At 44.8% G+C, this 26,526-nt stretch overlaps 1 protein-coding gene across 1 annotated transcript in view; it reads left to right on the top strand.

Annotated features, from left to right (window-relative positions):
* The first annotated feature begins 1,144 nt into the window (after positions 1–1,144).
* The window catches only part of MDGA1 (MAM domain containing glycosylphosphatidylinositol anchor 1), a 386,593-nt gene continuing 361,211 nt past the window's right edge, over positions 1,145–26,526 (top strand). The window contains exon 1 of the mRNA XM_084832471.1: positions 1,145–2,080. Within this exon, the coding sequence (XP_084688597.1) occupies positions 1,936–2,080 (145 nt within the window). The 5' untranslated portion in view covers positions 1,145–1,935. The remainder of the gene's footprint in view (positions 2,081–26,526) is intronic.

The following is a 26,526-nucleotide window of genomic DNA, read 5'->3' as shown; positions in this document are numbered from 1 at the left end:
CCAGTTGGCCCTGGGGGAGACAGCGGAATGGGGGAAGAAGCCAGGCTCCGCTCGAGCACAGTTGATTTAATTGGATCCCTTTAACTAGAGGGGAATCAAACGGTGGAGAGAGAAAGCGGGGGAGAGGAGAAGGGTGGAGGGACGCTGGACTCGCAGACAGATCTTGGAGGTTTAATTCAGGGCAGAAGCAGCAAGTAGAAGAGGATCCACCGCTGCAGCCAGGGAATATGGAGAAAAAGTGGCTGTCCGGGGGGTGGGCGGGGGAAGCGAAGTGGGGGGGAAACAGGGTGGGTTCTTATGGCCAGGTGACCGGCGAACCGGTCACGTTTCTGATATGCCCGCTGAAGGACGTCGGAGCGGACTAGAGCTCGAATCACATCGCGCGCAGCAGCTTAAACCCTCCACAAGTGGCACAGAACGGAAGATGTAGCGCGTTTGCATTTGTTTAAAAGTTACATTCTTCTAGGAAGGGGCGGAACCAGGACTTGCCACGCCTTTTCTGCCGAGCACCCTTCGCTTTGCAAGTTCAAAGCCGCTTTCCGCCAAGTGCCTCATCCCCCCTCACCCGCCCCTCCCCAAAAGTACAGCGCAAGTTGGAAATGTTATCTTCTCATCTGCAGGCAAGCAAGAGGAATAGCGCCCTTTGAAATATACAGGCAGCTCAGAAGGGGGGGAGGGGGAAGAGAGGCGATTTCTTCACTGCTAGAAGAACGCCAGTCGCAAAGCACCACAACTTTGGAAGGGAAAGGGAGAGAGATCTGACCTGCTAGCCGGGCAAAGCGAGCGGGAAGGGGGTCGAGAGGGCGAAGAGGCGATAAAACACAACAACCGGAGCGAGGGGTGTGTGCGTCTCTAGTCCTCCTTGTTCCACCAGCCCCCCCCCCACGGGGGGGGATGTGAAGCACTGCAGCTGGGCAAGTTCAGCCTGGAGAGAGACCGAAGCTCGGCAGCTGCTGGAAGAAGCTACGAGGAGTTGCTTCTTAAGAAAGGGGGGGGCGCATCCTTGCATTTCATTAATCGCAAAATCGGGCCCACTCACCCCAGGAAAGAGAGAAAGAAAAGCTACAGGCGAGAAGAAGAAAGCATTACCTATCGCCCCAGCAGCTGCATCTCGTCTTCTCTCCTCTCCCCCCCCCCCATTACCCACGCACACACCCCTCCTTCTCCTCCTCGCTTTTCCTTGTTCGTTCCTGGGGTTGCAGCCAGAGGCTCATTAGCAGGAGGGAGGGCGAGGCCTCTCTCTCCCTGGATGTGTCGTGTTCGTTCTCTCTCTCTCTCTCTCTCTCTCTCAAGTTGGCAGGCAGTTTGGGAAGCTGGAGAGTTCAGAAAGCACTTGACGTTTGTTTCTGAACAAACACGATTCCCCCTTCTTGAAAAGATCGGGGCGCAACAGAAAGGGAAAGCCGCAGAAGTTTTTCTGGATTTGCTTCGCCGCTGGACCGCTGCCTCCTCGCGTGGTTCCCGGTGGCTTTTCATTTCATGTTTAATTTTTCGTTGTATTGCCGTTGTGTGGCTGGGCGTGAGGGTCTGTTTATTCTCTTCTTGGAGAGCTGCAGGAGCCTGGGAAGACGAACGAGAGAGGAGGGCGGGCTGGGGAACACGAGATCCCTGGCTTGTTTTTCCTCCCCCCCCCCCCGCCCCGCACCTTTTGTCCTTGCGATTACTGCTCCCCTTTTGGGGAGGGCGGATATTTCTCTTCGTTCAAATTGACTCTGTGTGCGCTCGCGTGTAGAAGAAGATCGCCAGCTTCCCGAGAGGCACTGGTGGAGTTGACTTCGCTAGCCGGGCTGAGGCGCCCGCCCTGTGGTCGGCCAAGCCTCCTCTCTTTGGAGCCATCCATCCCCTTCCTACTCCGAGGCCGTGGAAAGTGGTGCGTAGCAGAAGAGCATTTTCAGGGGAAAGCCGCCGCCGCCGCCTCCTCCGATCCGCCGCCTGATGCTGTCTGGGCTTTTCTTTTCTTTCTTTTTGGTTTGGCTGCTCTTCTTCGCTGGCTATGAAGCTTCTGCCTTGAAGATGGAGACTATCTGGGTTTTATTCCTCTCTCTGGTCCCGGTGTACACCAGGGGACAAGGGGTCTACGGTAAGAGACGTTGGGGGGCTATGATTTCCGGCTTGAGCTTTGGGGTGGGGGAGGCAAGCATGGAGCATGACGCTATAAACGGATCAAAGTTTTTTTGGCTGGGGTTGCTGTTTTATTTGGAAAGCACCTGCAGCGGCGGGAGAAAGTAAACGATGCGGACAGAACCCGGAATGGGGAAGGGGCGGCGGATTGATGCAGCAGTAGGGCTTCCATCAGCGCCGGTAGCTACTTCTTAATTCCCTGCCTGTGTGCCTCTGTCGCCGCCGCCGCTCTCCCCTCCCTCCTCTCCCCTTCCAGATTTACGAGTCCGGAGAGATTATGCCTTTTTTTTTTTAACCCTCTCCAAACCTCGCTCTGAGCCACGTGGAAGGAAATCCGTGCCCGCTCGGCTCCGTTCAAAGAATCCAACTTATTTCTTAAGAGAAGAATATTCGTAAGGGGGCGGCGGGGGAGGAGAGGATGCCTGCCAAACTCCGCCGTTCCTCTTCGGGGAAGGAGGCTGCTTGTCATGTCGACGCGTTTGTTCTTCCTCCCTTTCTCTGTGCCTGGGTGCTTCCCGCACCCCCGATCGCCCCTTCCCATTACGCGAGGCGCCCTGCCAGCCCCTCCGCCGCCAGTGCCTGTTGTTCCTTCCCCACCCCCCACCCTCGCCCCGGTTTCCTTTGTCGGGATCGTCGGTTACTTGTGGAGGCCGTTCCCCTTCAAACGGGGCTTTCGTATGTGCGCCTGGAGCGCTGGGAGGAGGCGGGCCAGGCGGCTTTCCTTAACGTTAAGCCTTCACGGTTCCTTAACACCAACATTTTTCAAACCAGCAGCAACAGCAGCCACGATTGCTTTCCTCGCGCCGGGCTTGTAGCAAACAGGCCCGCTGCATCCCGAGGAACAGGATCCGATCTCGGCCGGCCTCGAGGCCGTGGGCGGCGTTCCGGGTCTTGCCCTTCGCACGTGGGCCAAGGAGCAGGGAGGGCCTGTTCCGGCGACCCCGATCGCGCCATCATCGAGCTGCCGAGGGTGGATTTTTTTTTTTTTTTAAATGAAGCGGGATCCGAGGGAGCTCTGCACAGCGGCAGCACGCATGCACGACCGCTGTTGGTTTTGGGAGCCCCCCTCGGGAGTCGAGAGGGACGTTTGGGGAGCAGCCGCGATCGAGGAGTAATAGACGGGTGCTTCTCCAGGCGGGCATGGCTGGGGGTAAGAGAGGGCGCACCCCCCGCCCTCCGGTCCTCATTATGTTTGGTGGAGTGTTTGGGAGCTAGGCTAAAAAGGGGTGTGTGGTGTATGTGTGTGTGCGGGGGGCGTCTTTGGTTCCCAGCGATCGTCTTCCCTTGCCCCTGTTTAAAATGACCCGCTTTTGGCGCGGGTTGTGAAAGAGATCCGCCCCACGATTCCAGTATGCTAGGAGAGGGCAGTTGCTCCGTTTGCAAATAGATGCGCGCACAAGCACATACGCAAAACTTGGCAGAAGGAAACCCGACTCGCACGCCGGTGGTGTTCCCAGGAAGTAGCGCAAGGTTACCGCTGAGCAGCAGCATCAAGGAAGGGCCGTGACACGCGTGCGTCTGTTCTGGACACAAGGGATGGATTTCTTGCAAACGCTCAGCCAGGCAGGCGCACAGTCTGTCACGACTTCTGTGTGGAGAACTGCATTTCAACAAGCCCACAAAAATGTTTCTAAAATCGTCAGGAAGAAAGTAACCTCGCAAGACTTAACAAGTCAGTGCCATTTTTGCCTTAAAACTTATTTGTGCATTGCTATAAAGTCAGTTCTCAAAGCATGTCTCCTTCCATCGTCTCCCCCAGGGGCAGTTGTAGAATAAATAGTGCCCTGGGCAAGAAGCATCTTCAACCCGCCCCCCCCCCATCATTGCATTTTTAAATTATTAACATTTATACACCGCCTTATTTGCTGAAGAACCATCAAGGCGGTGCGCAGCCATTGAAAACAACCCTAAAAATTTTGCATTGTTGCCAAGATGGACTTAAGGGTTTTATATATTTGTAACAATTTTTGGTGCTTATCTTGCTTGGCAATGTTGCTTCAGAGTAAAGCCCCGTTCTGCTGGCTTTTATCTAGAACAAGTAACATCAAACTAGAAATTGAAAAAGAAGTGTCCGGTAAAGCTTACTGATGGAAGTTTGTTTTTGCAGAAAGTTCATGTATTTTTGTCTACCCAAACAACCTGAAGAACTTTGGGGGGAAAGGTGAAAGACACTTACTGCTTCTTTTGTTTTGCCCTACCTCACTGTAAACTGCAGTCAACAAAGACGGAGCATCTAAGCTCACCCCTGGATCTTGGCGTCCAGGGCAAGTGCCTACCTTGACCACCTCTAAAGGTGGCCTGGCAACCACCTAGTGGGGGAGAGGTTAGGGATAATAGACCTCCAGTGAGTTAAACAAGAACACAACTACACCAGCATTTAGCCGCTTTTACCTATGTGTAAAAGCCACCAATGATGCGTTCTGTTCACTCTAGTGTGCACTATAGCTGAAGCCTTTGGAGGTCACTTTAATGATGCATTTAAAAGGGAGGGGATTGATTCTCTCCCTCCTCCCTTAGAGCTGGGATTGTTAATTTGAATTTAGTTTCATTTTGTGTAATAGCTGCTCTAAATAGATGCTGTTTTGGTTCTGCTCCCTCCCACCCCCTGCATCCCACTGTCTGTCAAGAGTTGGGATTTAAAGTCTGGAGGGAAATTACAAGAAGCACACAAGAGCAGTGTGGTGGGCTGTGTAATGTCTTTGTGCCAAGAAAAAAAATCTGTGTGCAGGTTTTTGCATCCCCCTGGTATTTTCTATTCTCCTAGGCAAACTTTTTATTTTTAATTAGCCTGACTGCTGCAGTCCGAGCCAAACTAATGGTAGGTTTGCTTTCAAAGGCTTCTTCAGGCCCTTTTAAGATTGTCAATCTTCCTACACCTCTGGCTTTTTAAAACCTTAGACCCTGGCTGTTACTCCTCTTCCAGGCTCTTTTCTTTCTTTCTAGTTCATTTGTTCTTTGTTTCTTTCAAACCTCTAGATGTTTAGAATAACATCCTGATGGGCTTTCAGGGAAAAAGATAGGAAAGGCAGCATAGAAAACCAAGCAAACTGAAAGGGAGGCCCCCTTTAAAGCATGCATAGCACACAACTCTTTATTTATTCTGCAGGGGGTGTCTTTTTTGCTTCCTCAGTTGTACAACTAAACAAAATCTATCTGCCATCTCTGCTCCTCTTTTGGCTATATATTCTATTGAGAGAATAACGGTTTTTAATATAGAACTGTTTCTCTGTGTGGTTCAGACTATTGGTATCAGCGCACCACAAACTTTCCATGTTCTATCTCTTGCAGTCCTTTCCCAAAGCAGCCTTCGTTCTCAGCTGTTTGTTTCAGATGGTGAAATGGGAGCTATTAATGGCTTTTGCAGTGCTGTACCAAAGCTGTTACACTTGCAAGGAAATTTAAATTAGGATCAGAGATTCCCCCCCTTCCTCCTTTTCTTTTGCCCTAAATATTGGTTTTGAGCTGTAGCCCCAAGCTATATATAGCATGAGTATTTCATGTTCTGAATGTTTGTCTCTCGTGGCGCTTAATGTGGAAATGTTAGGAATTCAAATGTTGCGTTTCAGCGCACTCCCCCCCTTTTTAATATTAGAGTGGTTAGGAAGGAAGGCAGTGGGAGGGGAGATATGCACTGATATGAAGGCTATAAATACATTTTATCAGTCTAAATCTAGTGAGATTACCCATCACATTAAACCAGATGACATACCCTTTAAACAATAACCCATCGTGGATGTCCACCATGGTTTATTGAAATGGATAGAATAAATAAAATATGTGTTAAAGGGAAACACTTGGAGAAGAGATTTGGATTAATTGGGCGTCAAAGTACTTCTAACTTGCTTGCTACTTGAAGAGGCTTGTTACACAAATTGGTGTTTGACATGATGACTGAACAGTGTCTGAGTCCCACTAATCTTCCTTTTTCTTCATTATCTGATTCCATTCATTCAGCCCTATTTACTAATAGGACAAACTTAAGCTGGCTACAGTAAGTCTCCCCCCGCCCCACCCTGCTGCCTCTGTTAAAAGCTGCATAGCTGTTAAAAGGGCTGTCAAAAGGCAAGACTTGCTGGGCTACTAGTAGAAGGCAAGGAATCCCCTTGCCTTCTGTGACCATGTTTACACATGCATAGAATGCAGGTCATATCTCACTTGAACAAATCTCTCATATAATTTCACTCCTTCTGTTGGTTGGTTTATAGTTTGTGGCGGTCACTTAATATTAATGTGTAGATGTGGATGCTACCGCATCTAAGAGAAAAAAATATTTGTGCTGACATACAGAAAATCGCCTCCAATCACATTGCAAAGCTGCTCTGCGTGAATGGCTTGCCATGTGTTAATGGCTCCCATGTGAAGAGATTTGAAGCAGCAAATTAATCAGGGCCGGCCCTACCGATAGGCAGAGTAAGGCAACTTAGGCAGCTGATTTTTGGTATCATGAAAGGGCAGCAAATTTAATTTATTTTTTATTGTATTTTTAGTCTCAGGGAGAGGGAGTTTCGGGGTTTTCTCTTTCAGATGCCAAAATAACTTGGCCAGCCTTGGATTCTATCGATCCTTCGCCTGTGAGTGTGGGCGCCATTTGCTGTTCCGCCCTAGGAAGCAAAATGTCTTGTGCTGGCCCTGGTAGTGTAACTGCCATCATGTAACTGGGAACCTGAGTAGGTTTGGCTGAATACATCCATTTTGCTTTTCCCCACATTCACTTTCTTTTAAATCTCAAATTCTTCCCATCCTGAATGTGAAGAAATGTGTGAGTTTTGGTAAATTCTTATCAAAGCTGAACTGAAACAAAATGATCATCAATCCCTAGTCCTGAGAGAGAAGTTGAAATAAGAGAAAAACAGCAGTATGTCCTTGCCTGCTCCTGAACTAGACAGAAAGGGCCCCTTTCCATCTTTTTCCCACCACAAACTTCTTGTTAAGAAAGCAGAACAGATGAGAATTCTGAAATCAGTTCAATGAATGTGATCTGCTAGGGTTGACAGCTCTCCAAAAGCTGTTCCCAGGGAAGGCTTGGGGTAGGCCATGGCAGCCAGGGGCAGAACTTGATGGGTCCAGGGGTAAAGTCCATGACAAAAAAAAAATAAAAATTAAGTCAGGCTGCCTCTGAACCATATTGGATTTACATACCCCAATAGTGGTTATCTGTCAGAATACAGTTGTACTGGTTGGACAAATGGAATAATGGATGGTTGATGACAATAATTCCTCCTTCTTGGAGGGTATATTATATTAATGTGGAAACAGTATCAAAGTAAGGCTGCCCTCCTGAATAATTCCCTCGCTGTGTGGTGTTCAATGTGAGTGCAGCCACAGCTTCTTGGTCCTAGAAAGTGACTATGCCAAAAAAAACCCCTCTCTCCTAGGTATCAGCTGAGGTAAATAATTGTTTTACTAAAGCGTTTGGCAAATAATGTCACCAACTGAATGAAAAATGTATTGAAGGTGGGCAGAAAGGAGATGGGGATACTGAGAGAAGGGAATATCCCTTTCTCCTGTACAAATAGTTGATTGCAAATATATATTCTCTCTTCTTGCTTCGTTCAAAGTATGTACACGTAAGGAAAAAGAAGCAAGTATGTTTTGTTTTCTATTCTATTTTATCTTATTGTGTTCTAGTATTTACTTTAAAGCAGTCTTTCCCAACCTGGCACCATCCAGCTGTTTTGGACTGCAACTCCTATCATCCCCCAGCTAGCCCATTTTATGGAGTCCAAAGTCTTTTGAGAGCAAGCTTTTGCAGCATAGTCTTGGGCTGTGAAAGCTGGACTGCTGCTTTATTTACTTTAGAAACAGGACTTAACAAGCCTTGATAGGAGTGCTTTATTGCTAACATGGAGCAGCTGACAGCCCAACTTTCTCAGCTCATGCTGAGGAAAAGGTGGTGAGTTGGCAGTCCCCCATCGTAGTCCGCTTGCGGAAAACAAATCAACACCTTCAAGGAACATCATTCCAGTGTGGAAGACTGAAGGTGAAGGGAGGAGCTTCAGAGGAATACATGCATCTACTGAATATCTGGGAAAATGGCCTCAAGCAGAGTCAGAAGTCTCGGTCCCTGGAGACATGGAAAAGTAGACAGAATATGCACAGCAGGGAGCAGTTCTTCCTTCGCTGCAAAAACATAAAACATTCTAGCTGAGGGAATGATTTCCCACTTTCTATGATTATGGGGTCAACTCTATATTTCTAACGCTGACAGTGCGTATAGTGGAATAATCTGCCTGTATTTTCATGTCATGTGACTAGGGCAGGGGAAGGTGTGTTAGGTTTCTTTTTACCACAGTGAGTCACTTTTGTTCTTGATAACTATGCCTTCATATCTCAGGCCCTCTACTCTTTGAACTTCATCTCCAAAACTATGGTCTTGGTTTGCCATTTTTAAACTAGCTTTTCTGTACTTCTATGGACAGCTTGATGTGCAGACACCATTAGGTGATAATGCTTAACTCTATGCCAGGGGTTGGCAACTTGTGGCTCTCCAGATGTTTTGGCCTACAACTTTCATCAGCCCTAGCAGCATAGTCAATGGTGAGGGATGATGGGAGTTGTAGGCCAAAACATCCTCACCCCTGCTGTATGCCATGAAAAGCTTCAGCTACTAATTCCAGCATGCCAAGTTGATGTCAAAGGCACATAAGCAGGCCAGGTCAGTTTGCTTTCTGACAGTTGGAAAGACCTCCTCTGCCTTAAGAGCACACTGTGGTTTGCTACCCTGTGGAAATGCACAGGAGTGAATGATATTCCCAAATCTGGTTTGCTAAACTAGCAGCCCTTCTTGCTTGTTTCTCATGGTCCAGATATTCTACCAGCTGTAGAACAATGTTAAAAGATGTGTTCACCCATTTAGTCCTGGGGGCACCATTGTCGTGCTCATGGACACCTCTTTGGTGCCCACCAGGCTCCCTGCACCCCTTGATTTTTTTAAAAAAATTAAGAACAGATTTTTTTAAAAACTGGGAGGATGCTGCAGAGCAAAATGCTGCCCTCCAGTGCCGTCTTGGTTGGGGTTCAAAAGGGTGGTTTTGTGTTTTGGAGTTCAGACCCCACCACTGCCTTGTACTTAGGTTTTTGGGCAAGTAACTTATCATTTAGTCTCACCAGTTTGCCTTCTGGGAAATGAGTGTTTCGTGACTAGCCATGGGCAAGCCCCCGCCCCATGCCAGCCACTTTGTGTGAGAACTCATGATTCCTCAAAATTCCCTCAAAATTCCAAATGTGCCCACTGACCCAAAGAGGTTGGGACCCATGATTTAGTCCATCTCTCCTTTTAAAGCTACTTTAATAGATCCTGCTTCCATTTTCATTCTTGTTCTGATGATTAACTTTTTAGCCTGGAGAAATTTCATGGCTAGGGTTTTGGATCTACGAAGTAGTCCAAAAAGTACAATGTTCTTGTGGTAATATATACCTTTCCTTCTTCCTGTGCTCACTCTGCCTTCCTGATATGTTTGATTTGGGCTATGCATCTTCTAGGGATGCTATCTTTATCTTACAGCAGGAAAGCTCATATGTGCGCTTCGGTGCTACATAAATGTATAATTTTTGCCCAGAACTTTTTTCCTCCCTACTATCAGATTTTTATTTTCTGTGAACCAAGCATGCCTCATGCCAAACATGGATTTTTGCTTTTGTAGAATTGCTGTGAATGACTTGTGCTTCCTGTTTTTTGTTGTACAACCTAATCATCCCTGCCCTTTGCACAGCCCAAACCCAGCACAGGTCCGTAGAATCCTATTCCAAACAACCCGCAAACAACCCGTAGAACCATCTTAATATGCAGTATTGGAAACTGACATTATCCACCTGACAGGTTGTTTGCAACTTACTGGTAGAAGTCAAAATATTTCACTAGAGGTGTCATCAGAAACCACTATCTTATGCTAATTTTTGTGGGAACATGAAGACAGATGTTGAATAATTTGACACGAGCAACATAGCTTATAAAATTATCACCATGTCAGGTTTTTGTCAGGTTTTTGAGGAAATACATATTTCAGAGAACTTGAAACGACAGAGTGAGTGAGTGTCTAGTGTGTGTGTGTGGGGGGGGGTGGCGGGGGGTGATATAGTACCAAAGAGAAATGAGGATATTTGCAGTTAGCAGCTTGGATAATTCAGAAAGGGTCCTTTTTTCTGAACTAGTTTTTATATATGATTTCTGCAGACAGAGTTAGAGTTTGTTTAGACAACTGTAGATTACTGAAGCATTGCAGAAGTTGCTTCAGGATTGTTATCCTGAGCCAACAAATCTAGTTTGCACTGTAGGTGTCCCACAGTGCCTCACCCGTGACCTCCTGCTTACTGTTGCAATTCACGCTCGGATCACTCTGTGCTTGCACTGTCTACTCTACCTGCATACCTAACAATCATGCTCCTGTTTGGATGATCGCTTATCCTGACATCAAAGCACAATGGGAAGGGCCTCTAATTATGCAGAGGCATGTGATCTCTCTTTAACACCTTGGTTGTATCAGCAAATTGGAGAGACTGGAATGAGTTGTGGAGTTGTTATGAAAAAAACCCTATTTGTATCAAAGAGCCCTTAAGAAGCAGGTTCCTGTATACCAGACAAGACTGGGAATGGATAGGTCAGTGATACCAATCCCACAGACTAGCTTTCCCCAACATGGCACCTTCCAGATGTGTTGAACTACAACTCCCATCACCCCCAGCCAATGGCCACACTGGCCAGGGATTATGGAAGTTGGAGTCCAAGACATCTGGAGGGTGCAAGGCTGGGGATGGCTGCTGTGGAGTGTAACAACCACACGTGCCTATGTTCTTCATCAGAACCTGGGCTTCAGGGCAGGTTTCAAGGGCAGGTTTTTCTGAAGAACAAATTCACGCATCAAGTGTCCCATTACTTTTTGGCACTGCACACAAGGTACTAGATGTCAGCCTCTTGAGACATACTATTAAATATGCCAAGAAGACAAACTCAGTGGTCATATCAGTCTGATATTGCTAGTGTCCAATTTGGGAATTGAATAAATGATAACAAAAGATCACTGCTCATGAGATAAGTTGCCTTCAAGCAACCACAGATAAAGCAAAATTGCATGATCTTTTCTTTTTTTTAAGAAGTAAGAGAAGTGGTTAGAATTGAGATATGGGAATAAGAATGCATGTATCTGAATTGAGCATAAAGAATGTTATATAGTTCTTATAATGTCCAGCTGTGATGGAAATGGGCTGCTAACAATTCAAAAACATGTTTTGGTGGCCTTCTAAGAAATAGCCTGGTGACCCAACCTTCCTTGTGATGTTGGTCTTACAGAGTGGGAGTTGCTGCTAAATCTAGCCCTTTTAGAGCCCAACAGATTTCTGCCCGGTCCCCAGCTCAGCTCAGCTTGTGAGCTGAGCTGGAGATCTTTTCCCCAAATCCAGGAACTTTAGTGGGTTTGCCCCCCACCATAAACCCTATCTCTGCAAATTACACCTGTAATCTGCAGAAATTGGGTTTATGGAGAGCTTTATGGTGGGGGACCCACCCTGCCCTGCACCGTGCAGCCATCCTTATCTCTGTGCAACCACCTAGCCTGGAGAGCCCCCACACATCAGAAAGGTAAGGCATGGGCTCCCTGAGCTGGGGGCTGATGGTGGCAGGAAGAGAGGGACAGTTGCGTGCTGTTGCTGTGCCAGTGGAGGCAGCAGGAGGACCCCACTGTGTGCAGATGTCTACTTCTCCCTGCCAGGGCCTGGGAGGGAGAATGAGACATTTGTGCGAAGCACAGGGCTCGCTGTGCACAAGTCTTTCCTTCTCCAGGGCCTGGGAGGGAGAAGGAAAGAATTGCACAGAGCAACCAGCAGTGGTGGCCGCAGATGGCAGCAGTGGAGATTCCTGTCGCTGCCACCGTGAGCAAACCCTTTGCTCTCTCCTTGCTGAAGTCAGGCATGAGAAGTTTGCACACAGCAGTGCCCATGGTGGTGCTTGCCAGCGCCGGGGACTCCTGCCGTTTCTGCCCACCTTCTGGCACTGCCGCTGCCATGCTCAAACCCCTCGCAGAAGTCTACTAGCTGGCCCACCTTGCACAGGTCGAGTCAAGCCAACTTGCAGACAAGCGAGCCAAAGTCCATGGGGCTGAGCTGCCAAATGTTCGGCGGACTTGACCCCCCGGGTGGATCCATCACCATCCCTAGCCTAGTTGGAATCCTCCAGCTTCTTGTCACTGCTGCTGCTGCTACAGATAAGGCTCAGGGCAGCACAGATGATTCCATCTCCCCAAGAGCAAATGGTCCTGCCGTGCTGCTCTTTGTCGCAGGGCAGCTGGTTCTGATGGCCTCTGTGAGCGGGGAGGAGGGGGCCAGCCCAGCTGGCAACAGCAGCAGCAAGTGGATGTGGCAGTTATCGCCATCTCTTACGGGACTCTAGTAAGCTAGTTTAGGCAGTTGCCGGTGAATTGCTGGCAAAGTGTTGTTGTTTTTTAAGTTTAAGAGCCTAGTCAATTCAAAGTGTTAATCCAATTTGGTTTCAAATTTTGAAAAGGTTGCATTTTAGAAATCAACAAAATATTGTAAAGTAAACAGAACTCGGTTTTCTTTGCTTCTGAGAAAACCAATGATTTGTTAACTGCCATCAGCCATGGGGGATTCCTCAAGTTACCTCTCAGCTGAGAAAGGCAGCATACGAATCAGTGCAGCGTAAAAATAGCTACAGAGCAAGTGACTGAATTAGTGATAGAACCAAAACCAAGTTAGAGAAATCTATCAGTATTGTATGGGTTTTAATATGGTGTTTTAATAGCTACCTTTTGGATTTCCCCCCTTATTTACATATGACCAGAAATGGATGTCCGATAATCTAAGAATGGAGTTTGCTTTTATGCTTTGTCTCTTTACTTACTTAATTAATTAATTAAATTTATTAAGCACCCATCTGGCCGGTCACCCAGCCACTCTGGGCGATGTACAAAATGAATAATAAAACAGTTTAAAACAATAAAATTATACAGTAAAAACACCACATTTCTAAAAATACCCTAACCCACCCCTTTAAGTAATCACCATATTTGCAATTGGGAAGGAATTTATCCTTGTCTTATTGGCTGCTGCCAGAATTTTTGCATCCTCTTTACTGTATAGCACAAATCATATGCTTGATCCATCTGTATCATCAGGATTTATTTATCTATTTGTATCCTGCCTTTCTACCAAGAAAAATGGCACACAAGGTGGCTTACAAACACAAATGAAACTTTATTAAAAAAATAATAATGCAAATGCACTAAAACATAATAAAGAACACAACAATAACAGAATGAAACAACATCCAACCTAATAGACCCGCTAAGACGCCAAACACCTGCTTGAATAAAAAGGTCTTTGCCTGCCATTGGAAGGACAGCAGAGAGGGAGCAAACCTAGCCTCCCTCATCAGGGAGTTCCACAGCCTAGAAGCGGCCACCGAGAAGGCCTCTCTCGCGTTGCCACTAAATATGCCTCTGAAGGTGGTGGTCTTGAAAGAAGGGCCTCTCCCGAGGATCTTGAGACCTGGGCAGGCTCACATGGGAGGTGCAGCTCTGGCCTGGCTCATCTTGTTCTTTCCTTGCCTCTGGCTGTAAGCATAGCACGCTATAGCATCGAGTAATCCCTTGGATCGGAGTTGTGTGTTGCTTAACCCAGCTTGCTTCAGGCTGGGTTCTTGGATTAAGTGATCTTTATCCTCCATTTGGTCTCACCATTCCGTGATTCTTTTAAAACATTTTAACTTATTATGATGCTTTTAGAACATTTAAACACATGTAGTTGACCTTCAGACGTTTTTGCATGCTGGCAATGTCTGCTGTATTGCAGGGATTCATGCATAGCTCTGCAATGGGAGGAGAAATGAAGGGTGGTTGAGGTGATGAAAACTTTACTGTCAGCAGAGTTGTTTTTCTCTGTGATCTTTTGTTCCCCTTCAGACAAAAACAATATCTGCATTTGGACATCACAGTAAACCATGGTTTATTGTGGCAGGAACAAGCCTAGCCTCTGCCCAGGTCTGCACACTCCTTTCCTCTCCTCTGGGATGGCTGCAAGGAGGAGTTTGGAAGCTTTCACTTCTGTTTTCGATTAGCTATAACTTGTTGTGTTGTCTGAAACCAGCAAGCTGTGGTTAATCTTAAGTGTGGTTTGTTTGAAAGGAGCCAACTTCAACACATAGTTTATGAAACCAGCTTGTTTTAATAAGACATAGTTAAGATTAACCAAAGCCTTTAGACTTGGACATAACACCAAATTGTGGTTAATCCATGGGGGTGGGGGGAATATGTGATCCTGGCCAGGACAGGGGTAGACTTATTCCTATCATGATAAATCATAGTTTATCATGCAGTTCAAATGCAGCTCTTTGGTTGTTCCTGTAGCCATGAAATAGGATGACACTTTTCTTTAGCATGCTAAAACTTACTAGGTGAAGCCCATACTTCTATCAGGTGTTGTCAAAAGCCATGAAATGCTAAATCAGTGTTTGCTCTTCGCACAGAGACATGTAGTATGAGATAGTCCTCCCTCCAATAATGACTTGTCTCAAGTGGATTGACTTCTTGCTCCTCAGAATGAGTAGCTGGACCATCTTCTTCTTTATGAACACTACAGGTAATAATCTTCCCACATTCAACTGCGCACATATCCAATATATTCCTACTTCGCTCCCAGTCTCTGTTCTCCTTGGTGCTAATAACTTTTGACTGCTAATTGGCTGTGCTGTGAAGACATTTTGAAGGATCTGGATTTGGCTGTTTTTGGGGAGAGGAAGGAGATTGAACTCTTTGTAGGATGGAATGTGGCTGTTGCTCCTGCACAGGGTGGATTGATTTTAAATCAATGTTTTAAATCAGCAAGAAAAGAGGTCAATTTAAATCACTTATTTAAATCAAGTTTCCCACTGAAACTTCTTCATATATTTCCTGAACAATGGTGTAAAACTGACCACTAAGCATGTTAGTTTACAACTACAGTATTTACACTGTTTCCCTCTTACAAGCAGTCTTTGTATCTCTGTCTCCCTGTATATATTTCACATGGTTTCCTTAAAAAACATATAGAGGGAATATCTTTAAAATATTCCCATATGGAGTCTGTTTTATGACCAGCACAGTTTGAGGTTAACAGCACAAGCCTATACATGTCACCTCAGGAATAATTTCCATTTAGTTCGATGGGACTTACTCCCAGCCCAGGTAAGTGGATATAGGATTGCAGCCTGAGATTATACACACTGGACAATTTTGTCTTTTTATTTCCAGTGTCCCTCCTTTCTGCTTCACTTTGTCTTGGCCCAACCTTACCCTCACAAAAAACAAAGTAGTGAACAAACATGAAATGCCCATGACCAATAGGTAAAAGCAAGGTTTGGCAGTCGCTGGGTGGAAATTGTTTTTAATTTTTTTTAATAATTATTAAAAAAAAATAAGCATTATTTTTTTCCTGTGCTACTATATATTGTTCTGCCTTTGCTAATTTTTCTGCCTTGCTTGGCCCAACTCAACCACCATGTAAGCACAAAACAACAATCCTGGCTAGCCTGTGTCTTTGCACATGTGGTTTTAGTCGGAAAAACTGAAAGTGGAAAACTTTCCAGAAGCAAAAGCTGGTAGGTAAGCTGGACAGAGCCAATGTTATGAGATGAAAAACTGAAATTAATGCTCATGTGTGTTGGTAGGTAACTTCATTTATGAGACTGTAAGTGTAGGTTTAGCAGGTTTATGATGAGATTTCATTATAACTTACTTTTTGAGAAAAAAAATTAGTACATTATTTATGATGTTTTGAAAGAGAAAATTAAAAATTGTTTAAATAAAAAATCTGATTTAAATTTAAAAAATCTAATTTTTAAAAATCATCAATTTTTATCTACCCTGCACTCACACAGATAAAAGTATTAGTCCTGTAGAGTGAGGATTGGACTGAATTTTTACATTCCTGACTTGGGGCAGTTTTGGACATTGCTTTGTCTGTTTTTGCATGATTAGACACAGGGGGAGAGCAGTCCTGTGGTCCCTAGATAGCATCTGAGGGGCCATAGGATAGTTTGGATTCCTGGATCCGAGGTAGGAGACAGTGCTCTGAGCTTGGACCCAGGAATCCAAGGTCCCCATCCCCTCCTCTTTGCAGCTGGCATGGAGAGAGCTGCGCCGGCTGCCTCTCCAAGCTCACAAAAGTGATGTTGGAGAGGATGGAAAGGGGGCAGTTCTGTGGGCAGGGAGGGGACTGGGGAAGCGGGGATATGAGCTCTCCCCAGGCTTTGCCACCCTCCTCCCCTCCCCCTCCGCAGCGCCCTAGCAAGAGGGGCAAAAATGCCCGTCTAGCAAAAATGACAATCACCTCTGCCCTCCTCCCACTCTGCATAGGTTGCCTGTCAGCCTCTGAATTCGGAGGCTGACAGGAATCCTGATGGGATTGTGCCCTTAGTTGAGCATTCATAAAGACCAATGTGGGGAAATGTCCATTTTACTTGCGTGTTGAGACATTTTGGTTGGCAACACATCTGGAGGGCGGCAGGTTGGATGAGGCTGTTCTAGCCTAATGGGAAACAGGCGTGGGTGAATGAGTGATGTTCAGAGAACCCTAGCAGTCTCAAACATTATCTTGCCACTCATCTCATGCCAGACTCTCGTTCACATTTGTAATTGCTGCTCACTTTGCGCCAACAGGAAACTTGTGCAAATCAAGCAGCAATCAAATGGGAGGTTTGTGCAAGTTTTCCAAATTTGCGCAAATGTCCTCCATAGATTAAAGCAGGGCTGATTCAGTCTACTGAGGACATTTGTGCAAATTAGGAAATTTGCTCGAATCCAGCTGGGAATCGGGAATGAGACAAGTACAAACACGTGTTTGACAATTCATGAATATTTTCAGCAGAGATGTGCCTGTGCTTGCATTTGGAGCTTCAAATGGGGCATGCTTCCATTGGTTCTTGGTTGTGACTGACTATCCATGAAATTCTCATACATCCCTAGATTACCAGTTTGCCTGCTCCCAGTGATGTTCCCACATGAGGAACTCTGGGCTACATTGCAAGACACCTTACAGCCATGAGAAGCAGGCCAGTAACATTAACAGCACGTTCACATGAGGCACCTTCACGTCTTTCTCTGTGTGAAGGGGCTTTACATGATTAAGGGTAGCCGGTCTGCCCTGCTGGCTCTGCCCTGAACCCTAGCAGTCTCGAACATCATGTTGCCACTCATCTCATGCCAGACTCTCGTTCACGTTTGTGATTGCTGCTCACTTTGCGCCAACAGGAAACTTGTGCAAATCAAGCAGCAATCAAATGGGAGATTTGTGCAAATTTTCCAAATTTGCACAAATGTCCTCCATAGATTAAAGCAGGGCTGATTCAGTCTACTGAGGACATTTGTGCAAATTAGGAAATTTGCTCGAATCCAGCTGTGAATCGGGAATGAGACAAGTACAAACACGTGTTCGACAATTCATGAATATTTTCATGAATATTCATGAAAATAAACATTGAGCCTACTTGCCTGGCTTTGCTTCCAACAGCCGCATGTAGCGAGAAGGTCTGAAGGAGGAGCTGGTTATACTTGTGGAGGCTTCTCCGTACGATAGGGAGCCCTGTGTGGGATCAGGGCTCCTGACCATGTGGAGGAGCCTGGAGAAGCGCAGCCGGCTTCCTCCACACTCCGAGACCTTCTCTCAATGTGTGGAGGTTGGAGGCGGAGCCAGGCAAGCAGTCACAGCAAGGACAGGAGCAGTGGTGTGTGCCTAGTCATCTGTAATTGCATGGAGCCTCCTCACGGGGAATAGCTTGCGGAGGAGGCAAATGTTTCAGTGGTAGAGCTCATTCTTTGCATTGCAGAGGGTCCCAGGTTCAATCCTTGGGGTTTCCAGTAAAAAAAGCATGGGTAACAGAACTGGGAAAGGCTCTGCTGCCTCGAAGAGTAGATCATTTCTGGGCTAGCTGATCACTTGCCTGACTTTACAGAAGATAGCTTGATATGCCATTCACAGAAATCTTTGGAGTCAGTTTCTTTTGGAAGGGAGAACGCTGTGGATAATGGTGTCTCTGTAAACATCATGGAATCTCTGTAATTTGGTTTATTAACCACTCTGTTGGTTGAAGAGGAATCACAGGATGCAATAGCAAACACACAGAGGACCAATTCCCGCACAATATTAGTTGGGACTCTCCAAATAAAAAACTGCTCCTGCCATACCGGACTCAGAAGCGATTGCTCAAAAACCCTCTTAGCTACTCTTTCAGACCAAGCAAAGTAATTTTAACCTCCTGCGCCCCTGAACAAAGTGGGCATGAAACTCCCATGTCCATTCCCAAAGCAATTTTTTTTAAAAAAGGAGGGTTCTTGGTTGCAACTAACTATCCATTTAACTAAGCTTCAGTTGTTTCCATCAACTTCCATCATGCTCAAGAGCAGAGGGGATTTCTTCACTCTGTATGATAGATGTGTGCGGCGTAAAATACGACACCAAAAAGCAAAGTCAGTTTTATTGTTCTTAGTGCTTTTTTCTCTCTCTCGCCCAGATCTGCCCTTCCTTCTCAGCCCCATTCTTGTGGTGGCTGCATGGAAACATCTGTTTCTAAAATGCTCTTCTGTTTAGATGCAAACGTCACAGAAATATTGTTTGTTATTAAAAGCACAGACATGGTCGCTTGACTACTTCTGGAGGGCATGTCTGTACTTGACATTTGTCTACATCTGGCAGTATGATGGATCATGTTTTACTGAGGGGCTCCTGAAGCTGTTGCACTTGAGAGTTGCAAAGGAAAACCCCAACGTGCCCAGATGGTGACTAGCAGAAATAAAATGGGGGGGGGGGGTTGGACACTGCTGATTGTGCTAAGTGTGCATAGAACTGATGCCCTACAGCAGGTCACATATCCAGCAGGGCCTTCTAGGATCCAGGACTGAGCAAATACACACGCACGTACGCACACACACCACACACACACACACACACACACACACAGCAGGGTTTAATTAGAAATAACTATTCAGTAAGGATCTACAGTGTTTGTTTATTTTTTATTTTTTTAAACTGATTTAATCCTTTTTATGGAAGGTTCTTGCAGGCTTATATGTCTTTCGAGCAGAAAATTAGCGTAGTGAAGGTTTCATTTTAGTTCCTGTATGTGTTGCTTTGCAGAGATGATATCAAAATCACATTTGAAATGAGTTATGAAGAGAATCAATAGCTGGAGCAGAGGAGGAGCAACCCAGGGCAGAAGTCAGTGCTAGTCTAATAATAGCTATGGAACAAAAGCTACCAAAGGGGTAATAGATTGGGAGCCTCACAAGTCTGAGGCGGAGTTCTCACTGAGCTGGTGTCTGGCCTGCACCACTTCAGACTGCAAATGCGGGCTCACTGATCGAATGTTCTTCCATCGAAAACGGCACACCACCGTCCACACAGAAAACTAATGTGCTGGAGAGAAGGGTTCTAGTGCAGCCTTCTCCATGACATGCTAGTTTTCTGCATGGAGGGAATGTCTACATGGAGGATCATTCAAACCTATGATCCCCCACTTGTAGTATGAAGTGGTTCATGCCAGACACAGGTTTACCTGCCTGACTGAGAAGAGGCCTTGCTTTTGCAAGTTTGGTTCTGAGGCAACAACCTGCCTTAACCAAATGATGAAACAAATGGCCTGATTTGCATTACTCACGCATACCATTTTACAGTGTTGTAGCTGTTCAGGCTCCAGATACGTGATGCTTCTTGACTTTACATTGAAAAGGGGAGCTTATGCTGTACCTGTTGCCATTCCACCCCGGTTCCCCTCCCTCCACCACCATTGCACCATTGTGTTTGAGCATCTTTTCTGTAAGTTGCCTCCACAATTCTTTTGATCCTTCGTTTGATCAGACCAACTGCTATGTATTCAAGGTGTTTTGCTGTCAACAGGTAGGTGGTACATGTGGACATGGAGTTAGCTCTGCTGCCCCTATTCTGGCCAGCAGGGGGAGCGTGTGTCCATATTATACAGACTGACTCTTTTGATTGAATTCTGGAGGCCAGTTAAGTGTGCTAATCCCTAAAACTGCGCCTTCCAATAACCAACCATATGAGGTCGTTGTTGCTGTCTTCTATTTAATTCATCTTCCTCTTAATTTTCGTACATGTGTATTAACCTTCTCTCCAGAGAATACACTGTTTACTGTTTTTCTGCCCATTTGATCCTGCATGGTCTACACCAAGAGTAGGTATCCTTGTGCCCTCCAAATATTTTAACTACAGTTCCCATAATTCCTCAGCATTGGCCACACTGGCTGGGGCTGATGGGAGTACTGGGCTAAATGGGCCAGTGGCCTAAGGCAGTGTCATACGTTTCAGGTGTAGAAAGCCCTCAGTATCTAAGGTGGCACAATTAAAGATGAACTTTGCTTGGAATACAGTTCTGCCAGTCCAAGTAGATAGTACTCTTGGCCAAGCAGACCAATAGTCTGCTTTGGTAAAGGCATCTCGTTATTTTCTTGCATTGTATACATGAGGTATCATTATGCCAAAAGATTGCTATGTGCCATAACCTTTGAACTAAATACTCTGTTGCTTCCTCCAGTCCCGCACAGGCAAAACATCTTTACGGTGAAGGCATCAGGCGACAAGCACTAGGTACTAGATTTAGTGGGAGATCTCAAGAGCATACGTCCATATTTGGGAGGCTTTACTGTTTGGTCCCTTTCCTCTCAAAGAAGAGCAGCGTCTTACATAGGGGCTGGTCACACAACATGCTAACTCACACCCAGTGGTTGAGTGTGGATTGTTTTGAACCATGGGTTGTTTGTTGAACTGTGGGTTAATGTGTTGTCTGAATGTAGTATGTTTTCCACAGGGTGGGTTATCATGTCGTCTGAATACAGCCAGGATGGCTTGTTAACCACCCTGAACAACTCAACAACAAATCATGGGTTCTCAAGATGGCTTGTTTGAGAAAAATAAGCCAAACTGCATGGTTAACAAGCCACCCTGGCTGCATTCAGACAACACAATAACCCACAGTTCAACAAAGAACCCACGGTTCAAAACAACCCACACTCAACCATTGAGTGTGGATTAGCATGTTGTGTGAACAGCCCTGTAGTCTTAAAATGATATTTGAAGGGCTGCAAATGTTCTCCACATTCAGTGTGGTCATTGCAACGTGCTATTAGATTCTATGATTTGGCTGTGGTTAGGGACTGATATTTTATTTAAAGCTGGGCTGATTTTCAAATGATTGTTTGTGTACTTGAAAACAAACTTATCATATGCTATTCCCAATCAAATTAAAACCATATATGCAAGCCAATGGCTTGTCATGAAACCATCTCATAAATAATGTTCAACCTTTTTAATAATATTTTAAGACTGTGGGTGCAGAACCTCTTTCAGCCTGAAGGCTGAATTCTATTTTGGAGAAGCACTCAGGGATCACATTTCTGTGGTGGGTGGGGACTGAAGGCAAAAGGGACAAGGTAAAAAAAACACCAAACACCAGCATATTTTAGCTTAAAGCTCTGCTGCCAGCAACTAAGCTTTAGGAGAGGCATTTCAATATTTTAAAATGGGAGAAAAACTTCCCCAAGCCCAGAAAACTACAAAATGATTGATGGTTGGGGGAAGGGGTGGACCAGCAGAAGGAGGCGTGGTCTTCTGGAGACTAGGATCCCCAGAGGGTCAAATTTGGCTGACAGGCCTAAGGTTCTGCACCCTTGTGTTGGACCCTTCTGCCCCCCCCCCCCGCACTTCCCATCTTATCCATGGGCCTCCAGAGTTGGAAGATCGGCTCAAGTGAGCGTGAGCTCCAGTGACTCGCTAAGCAGAAAAGACACAGTGAATGTGGATAGGATGCCTACAAGATCGAGGCAGCAGGAGGGAAGGGTGAACTTAACACCTCTGGTTAAAGGCCCCCTCAGACCCACATTGGTCGTTACACATGTCTACAGGTGCATGTGAAAGAGGCCATGTGAGAATGTGAGTTCACAGGTGCATGTGAAAGAGGCCATGCAGTAGCAACACCCCTCTTTTCTTGTACAAAATCTTGAAGTACCAAAGTTCTAATTATTTCCTATGTTTGTATAATCCTTAATGATGTATTAGGATTAGTCAGTGATGTTGACTTGGCTATGGCTTTAATCTGAGGACACAGTTCTCAGGCCTTACATTCCCATGAAAATAGAGTCATAAAGTCTTAGACTTTCTCCAAGTTGGTTCTCTTCCTGCTCATCCTGCCTAGGATATCGTTTGGAAATTCCTATATGATTAGAAGTAGGGCTGTGCCTGGACACCCAGCCTGCTTCAGAGGCTGATTTGGAGCTTCAGATTTGGCCCCAATATGCTTTGGACCAATTCAGACCCGATCTGACCCGCTTTGGACTCCAGATCCAAAGCAAGATGCGAAAATCCAAATTATTTGGATTTTACATTTTCCCATTGACTTGCATTGGAAAACAAAAACAGCCATAACATTTTTAGTTCATATGATACATACATGAAATTTGGAGACCTGGCAGCCCCTATGAAGGTGGTTTATGGAGGCCAAATTTCAGACCATTAGGTCCAGTGGCTTTTGTGCTAGCCACAGGTAAAATGTGCTTTTTTCAAGAAAATCTGTCAAAGCAAAGACCTATAATTTTTCATTGCTTCCACTAAGTGCATGGAATTTGGAAACCTGGCAGCCCCTATGGAGATGACTGAACTTGCCAAATTTCAGACAGTTAGGACCAGTAGCTTTTGTGCTAGCCATGCATAAAGTTTCCTTTTCTCAAAAACGAAAAAAGGTAAAAAACAAAACCAAAAACTTTCAAGCTACACAGGGGATCAGAGATCCTAATCAGAAGATGTTTAAGGTGACAATTAGGAGGTCACTAGCCCTAATCTCTGTTGTGGGTTTTTTTGAAGTGCAAAATAACCCCTCTTCCCTAGTACTTTCCTGTTGTCTTTCCTGAATCTGCCACTATTGAGCTGCACTGGATGACCTGAGTCTCTTCTCATTAAGGGAAGAAAAAATGTTAAACCTCTCTTTGGCTGCAATACACATTACCTGGGAGTAAGTCACATTAACTCAGTGGAGCTTATTTATTGCACTGCTCCACTTTCTCTACTCAGTAGAGTAGTACCACGAGTGCTACAGAGAGCTTTGGCTATTGGGTGGTGTAGAAATGAAATGAAAGAATGAATGAATGAATGAATAAAACCCCTAAGATGCTTCATATGTGTATTGTGTGTAGTGCTTTGCCTCACAGTATATATTGGTCTGTGTATGTACTGCTTTGCCCACACACTGTTTGCTTGTGCACAATAATATGTATGCTCCACTCACACAACGCGTTCATGTGCGCGCACACGCACGCGACCAAAAGAAAAGCAGAAACAGAAAGAAGAAACTACCTATACAAGCTAATGGTGTGTGTGTGGGGGGGGGAATAATACCAACACTAACTATCGGAAGCCTAACAGAAAAGGGTTTTTTGGGTATGTTTTTGTTTTTTATAAGAATATCAATGAAGAGTTGAAAAATGGGGGTAATTGAGTTGTAATTGAGAAGGATGGGGGGTTGGGAAGCCAAAGAACAAGCAGTATTAAAAAAAAAAAAGCAGCAAGGAAACAAACTGAAGCCTAACAACTAGAAGAGGAAGTTTACATTAAATTTTACATTTACTGTGATTGGAGGCAGCTGGTTTAAAAGTTCAGCCCTCTTGGCACCTAGAGATGTCACTTGCCAAGGCTCAGTTCTCCCCTCCCAACTCCTCCTCTCCCCCTCCCTAACCTTAAGCAAATTCTTGCATTTCCCAAACAGGCTGTCTGGGCTTTAGAATCATCTGGATCAGTCTGAAGCGATTTGGATTGAACGGACCCACTTTGGACTGATCTGGATCCAATTTGGATCCAGACCAATTCAGTCTGAATCACCCTGCTTCAGTTCAGAATTTGGAACCAGAAGTGACACAGTGCACAGTCCTAATTAGAAGGACCTTTGATGGCAAACTGCATTACCACCAGGCATATAGAATATTGGACGAGGTACTACAGATCAAAGATGAGTTCTTGTTGATGTGCTGTTTGCTGTTACGTAAATGAGAGACAACTAAGGATGCAATCCTATGCATGTTTAGACAGAAAAAATAATATGCATACGTTAACACCCATCTTAAACCTGATAAAAGATTTTTCCATTGGCATAAGGAGGTAAGAGATATAAAGTTACCATTTTTCTGCCTCCACTTCCTTTTGCCAACACAGAGCTTCGGGAGGCTTTGAAGGAAGTACTTTTCTTCCCCTATCTGGCTCTTCTGCTTCCCTGTTCCTTTTCCCCACTCCTCTGAAACTGTTGTGCCAGTATTCCTAAGTACGTAAGCAAAACGGTCAGGATTTCCTAATCTACATAGAAGTTGGGATGCAAATTCTTCAGAGAATGGAGAACCCTAATACTTGCATCTGTGCAATGAATATATGTTTGCTCGCACAGTGTACAAGCTGTAAATGTCATGCAAGTGTGGGGTAGTGGTTAGAGTGTTGGACTAGGATTCGGGAGAACCAAGTTCTAGTCCCTAGTCTGTGACTGTGGGCCAGTCACTGACTCTCAGCCTAATCTACCTCACAACATTGTTGTTAAGATAAAATGGAGAGGAGGAGGACCTTGTAAGCTGCCTTGGGCTCCTTGCAAGAGGGAAAAAGGTGGGATGTAAACATAATAATAAAATAAAATTGGGGGGGTGCATTAATAAACTATATTACAGTGTCATCCTGCTGCAAAGAAAGGTGACACATCCACATCTCAAATTAGGAACCTATATATATTGATTACAACCAGATCCCCTACCACTATATGCTGAAATGGAAATCGCCCCCATGACAGGGATCCTGACAATTTCAGAAGAGAAAAGTTGCTGATGTTACGTTAACAGAAATTGATGTAATATTGAAAATTATAGTGAAGAAGATGCAAGTTAAAGGTTTTAGGATGTTTGCAGATGAAGGCAGAATGCAAAGATAACAGTTTGCTGTCACTGTTCATTGTTACAGAAGGAAATGGTCCTTCACTAATTGGCAGAAATTGACATAACAAGATAAATCTGGATTGGAGTATTGGACATCATTTTTTGGAACTGTTGAGGAAACGGAAAGTAAAACACAAATCTGTTTCCAGCGTAGCCATGAGTTCAGTGAACAGCAAAAATGACTTTTACTTAAAATGACATTCAGTGTTTTCTTAAAATTCATTCTGCGTCTTTTTCACGTTGAAAGAGCTGTAGAAAGCAAAAAGGCACAGAATCACAAAGAAGAAACTCAATTCTCTGTGGAGATCTTAATGAGTGGCATGAGGTACGTGTGCGTTGGCAATAATTAGGGGAGGATTTGTGACACCTGAGAGGCCAAAGTGAGCTCTTGGTTGCAGTCCCAGTATTTTAGAGGTAATATTTAGATCAGCTCTTTGGTGGTTGGATTTTGCATGCTAGTTAAAATGTTCTCATATAAGAAACTATAGGGGGGCCTCAAGAGATTCTAAAAGTATTACGTCACTCTGGTTTTGAAACTGAGAGAGAAACATGTTTTAATTGTTTTGTATTTAAGACAAGCATACCCCTATTTGGAGTATGTACCACTTTTTTTTATTACGCTGCTTGGAAAAGCACTATATATGTACTATTTAAATCATAAGAATAATAAATACAGTGTGCTTTACTTGAAATTGGGGATACTGCTGCATCTTAGAATGTTCTTTATATTATTTTTATTTATTACATTTCTATACTGCCCCTTAGCAGTAATTATCTGGGTGGTTCACAAAATGAAACTTAAAACTATAAAGTACAGCAACACAGTAAAGCCTAATATAAAATGATTACATTTAAAATAGAATAAAACCAAAGTAAAAACCCAGATCAGCCAAGAATGTTTGAATGAGAAACAGTTTTAGGCTTGGCTAGATTAACACATGAAGTTTATTATTTCCAGTTTGCCTATTTTAATAAGCCCCAACCCTGCCTTCAGCTATTCAGTTTGGCAGTTGGATGGATAGATAGATGGATAGATAGATAGCTTGGTGAACTGATGCTTTAAAAATGTTGCAAACTTTAAAGATTTCCTTTATAACCAAAGTAAACAAATCTGTATTATCAAAGGTTATGGGCCGATGCAGCAGCATCCGCCCAAAACTGCTGTTATGCTGAAAACTAATTCCAAAAGAAGTAAATACTTAGTTGAATAGTGCCAAGCTGACACACCGAACAGTGATATTAACTCTTCTGCAGTTGATCCAAAATATATCAGGCATGCCGGGTGCTAGTTGGAAGAGCCAGCTTCATAAGCCAAAGGAGGACTGCTTGAGCTGCTAAAGCTTTAAGTGGGAGGGGAGGGCAAAAGCAAAACAAGCATTAACAGTGTGGTTGAAATTTAATGTCGTACAAGAGGAATGGAACAAGGTGGGAGTGGGAATCAATGCCCAGTGCG

The sequence above is a fragment of the Heloderma suspectum genome, chromosome 1, assembly GCF_057233095.1.
Source record: "Heloderma suspectum isolate Gila_16-S chromosome 1, 16-S_ref, whole genome shotgun sequence".
Taxonomy (NCBI): domain Eukaryota; kingdom Metazoa; phylum Chordata; class Lepidosauria; order Squamata; family Helodermatidae; genus Heloderma; species Heloderma suspectum.
Note: the sequence above shows the minus strand (reverse complement) of the source record. Positions and strands in the feature narration are given on the sequence as shown.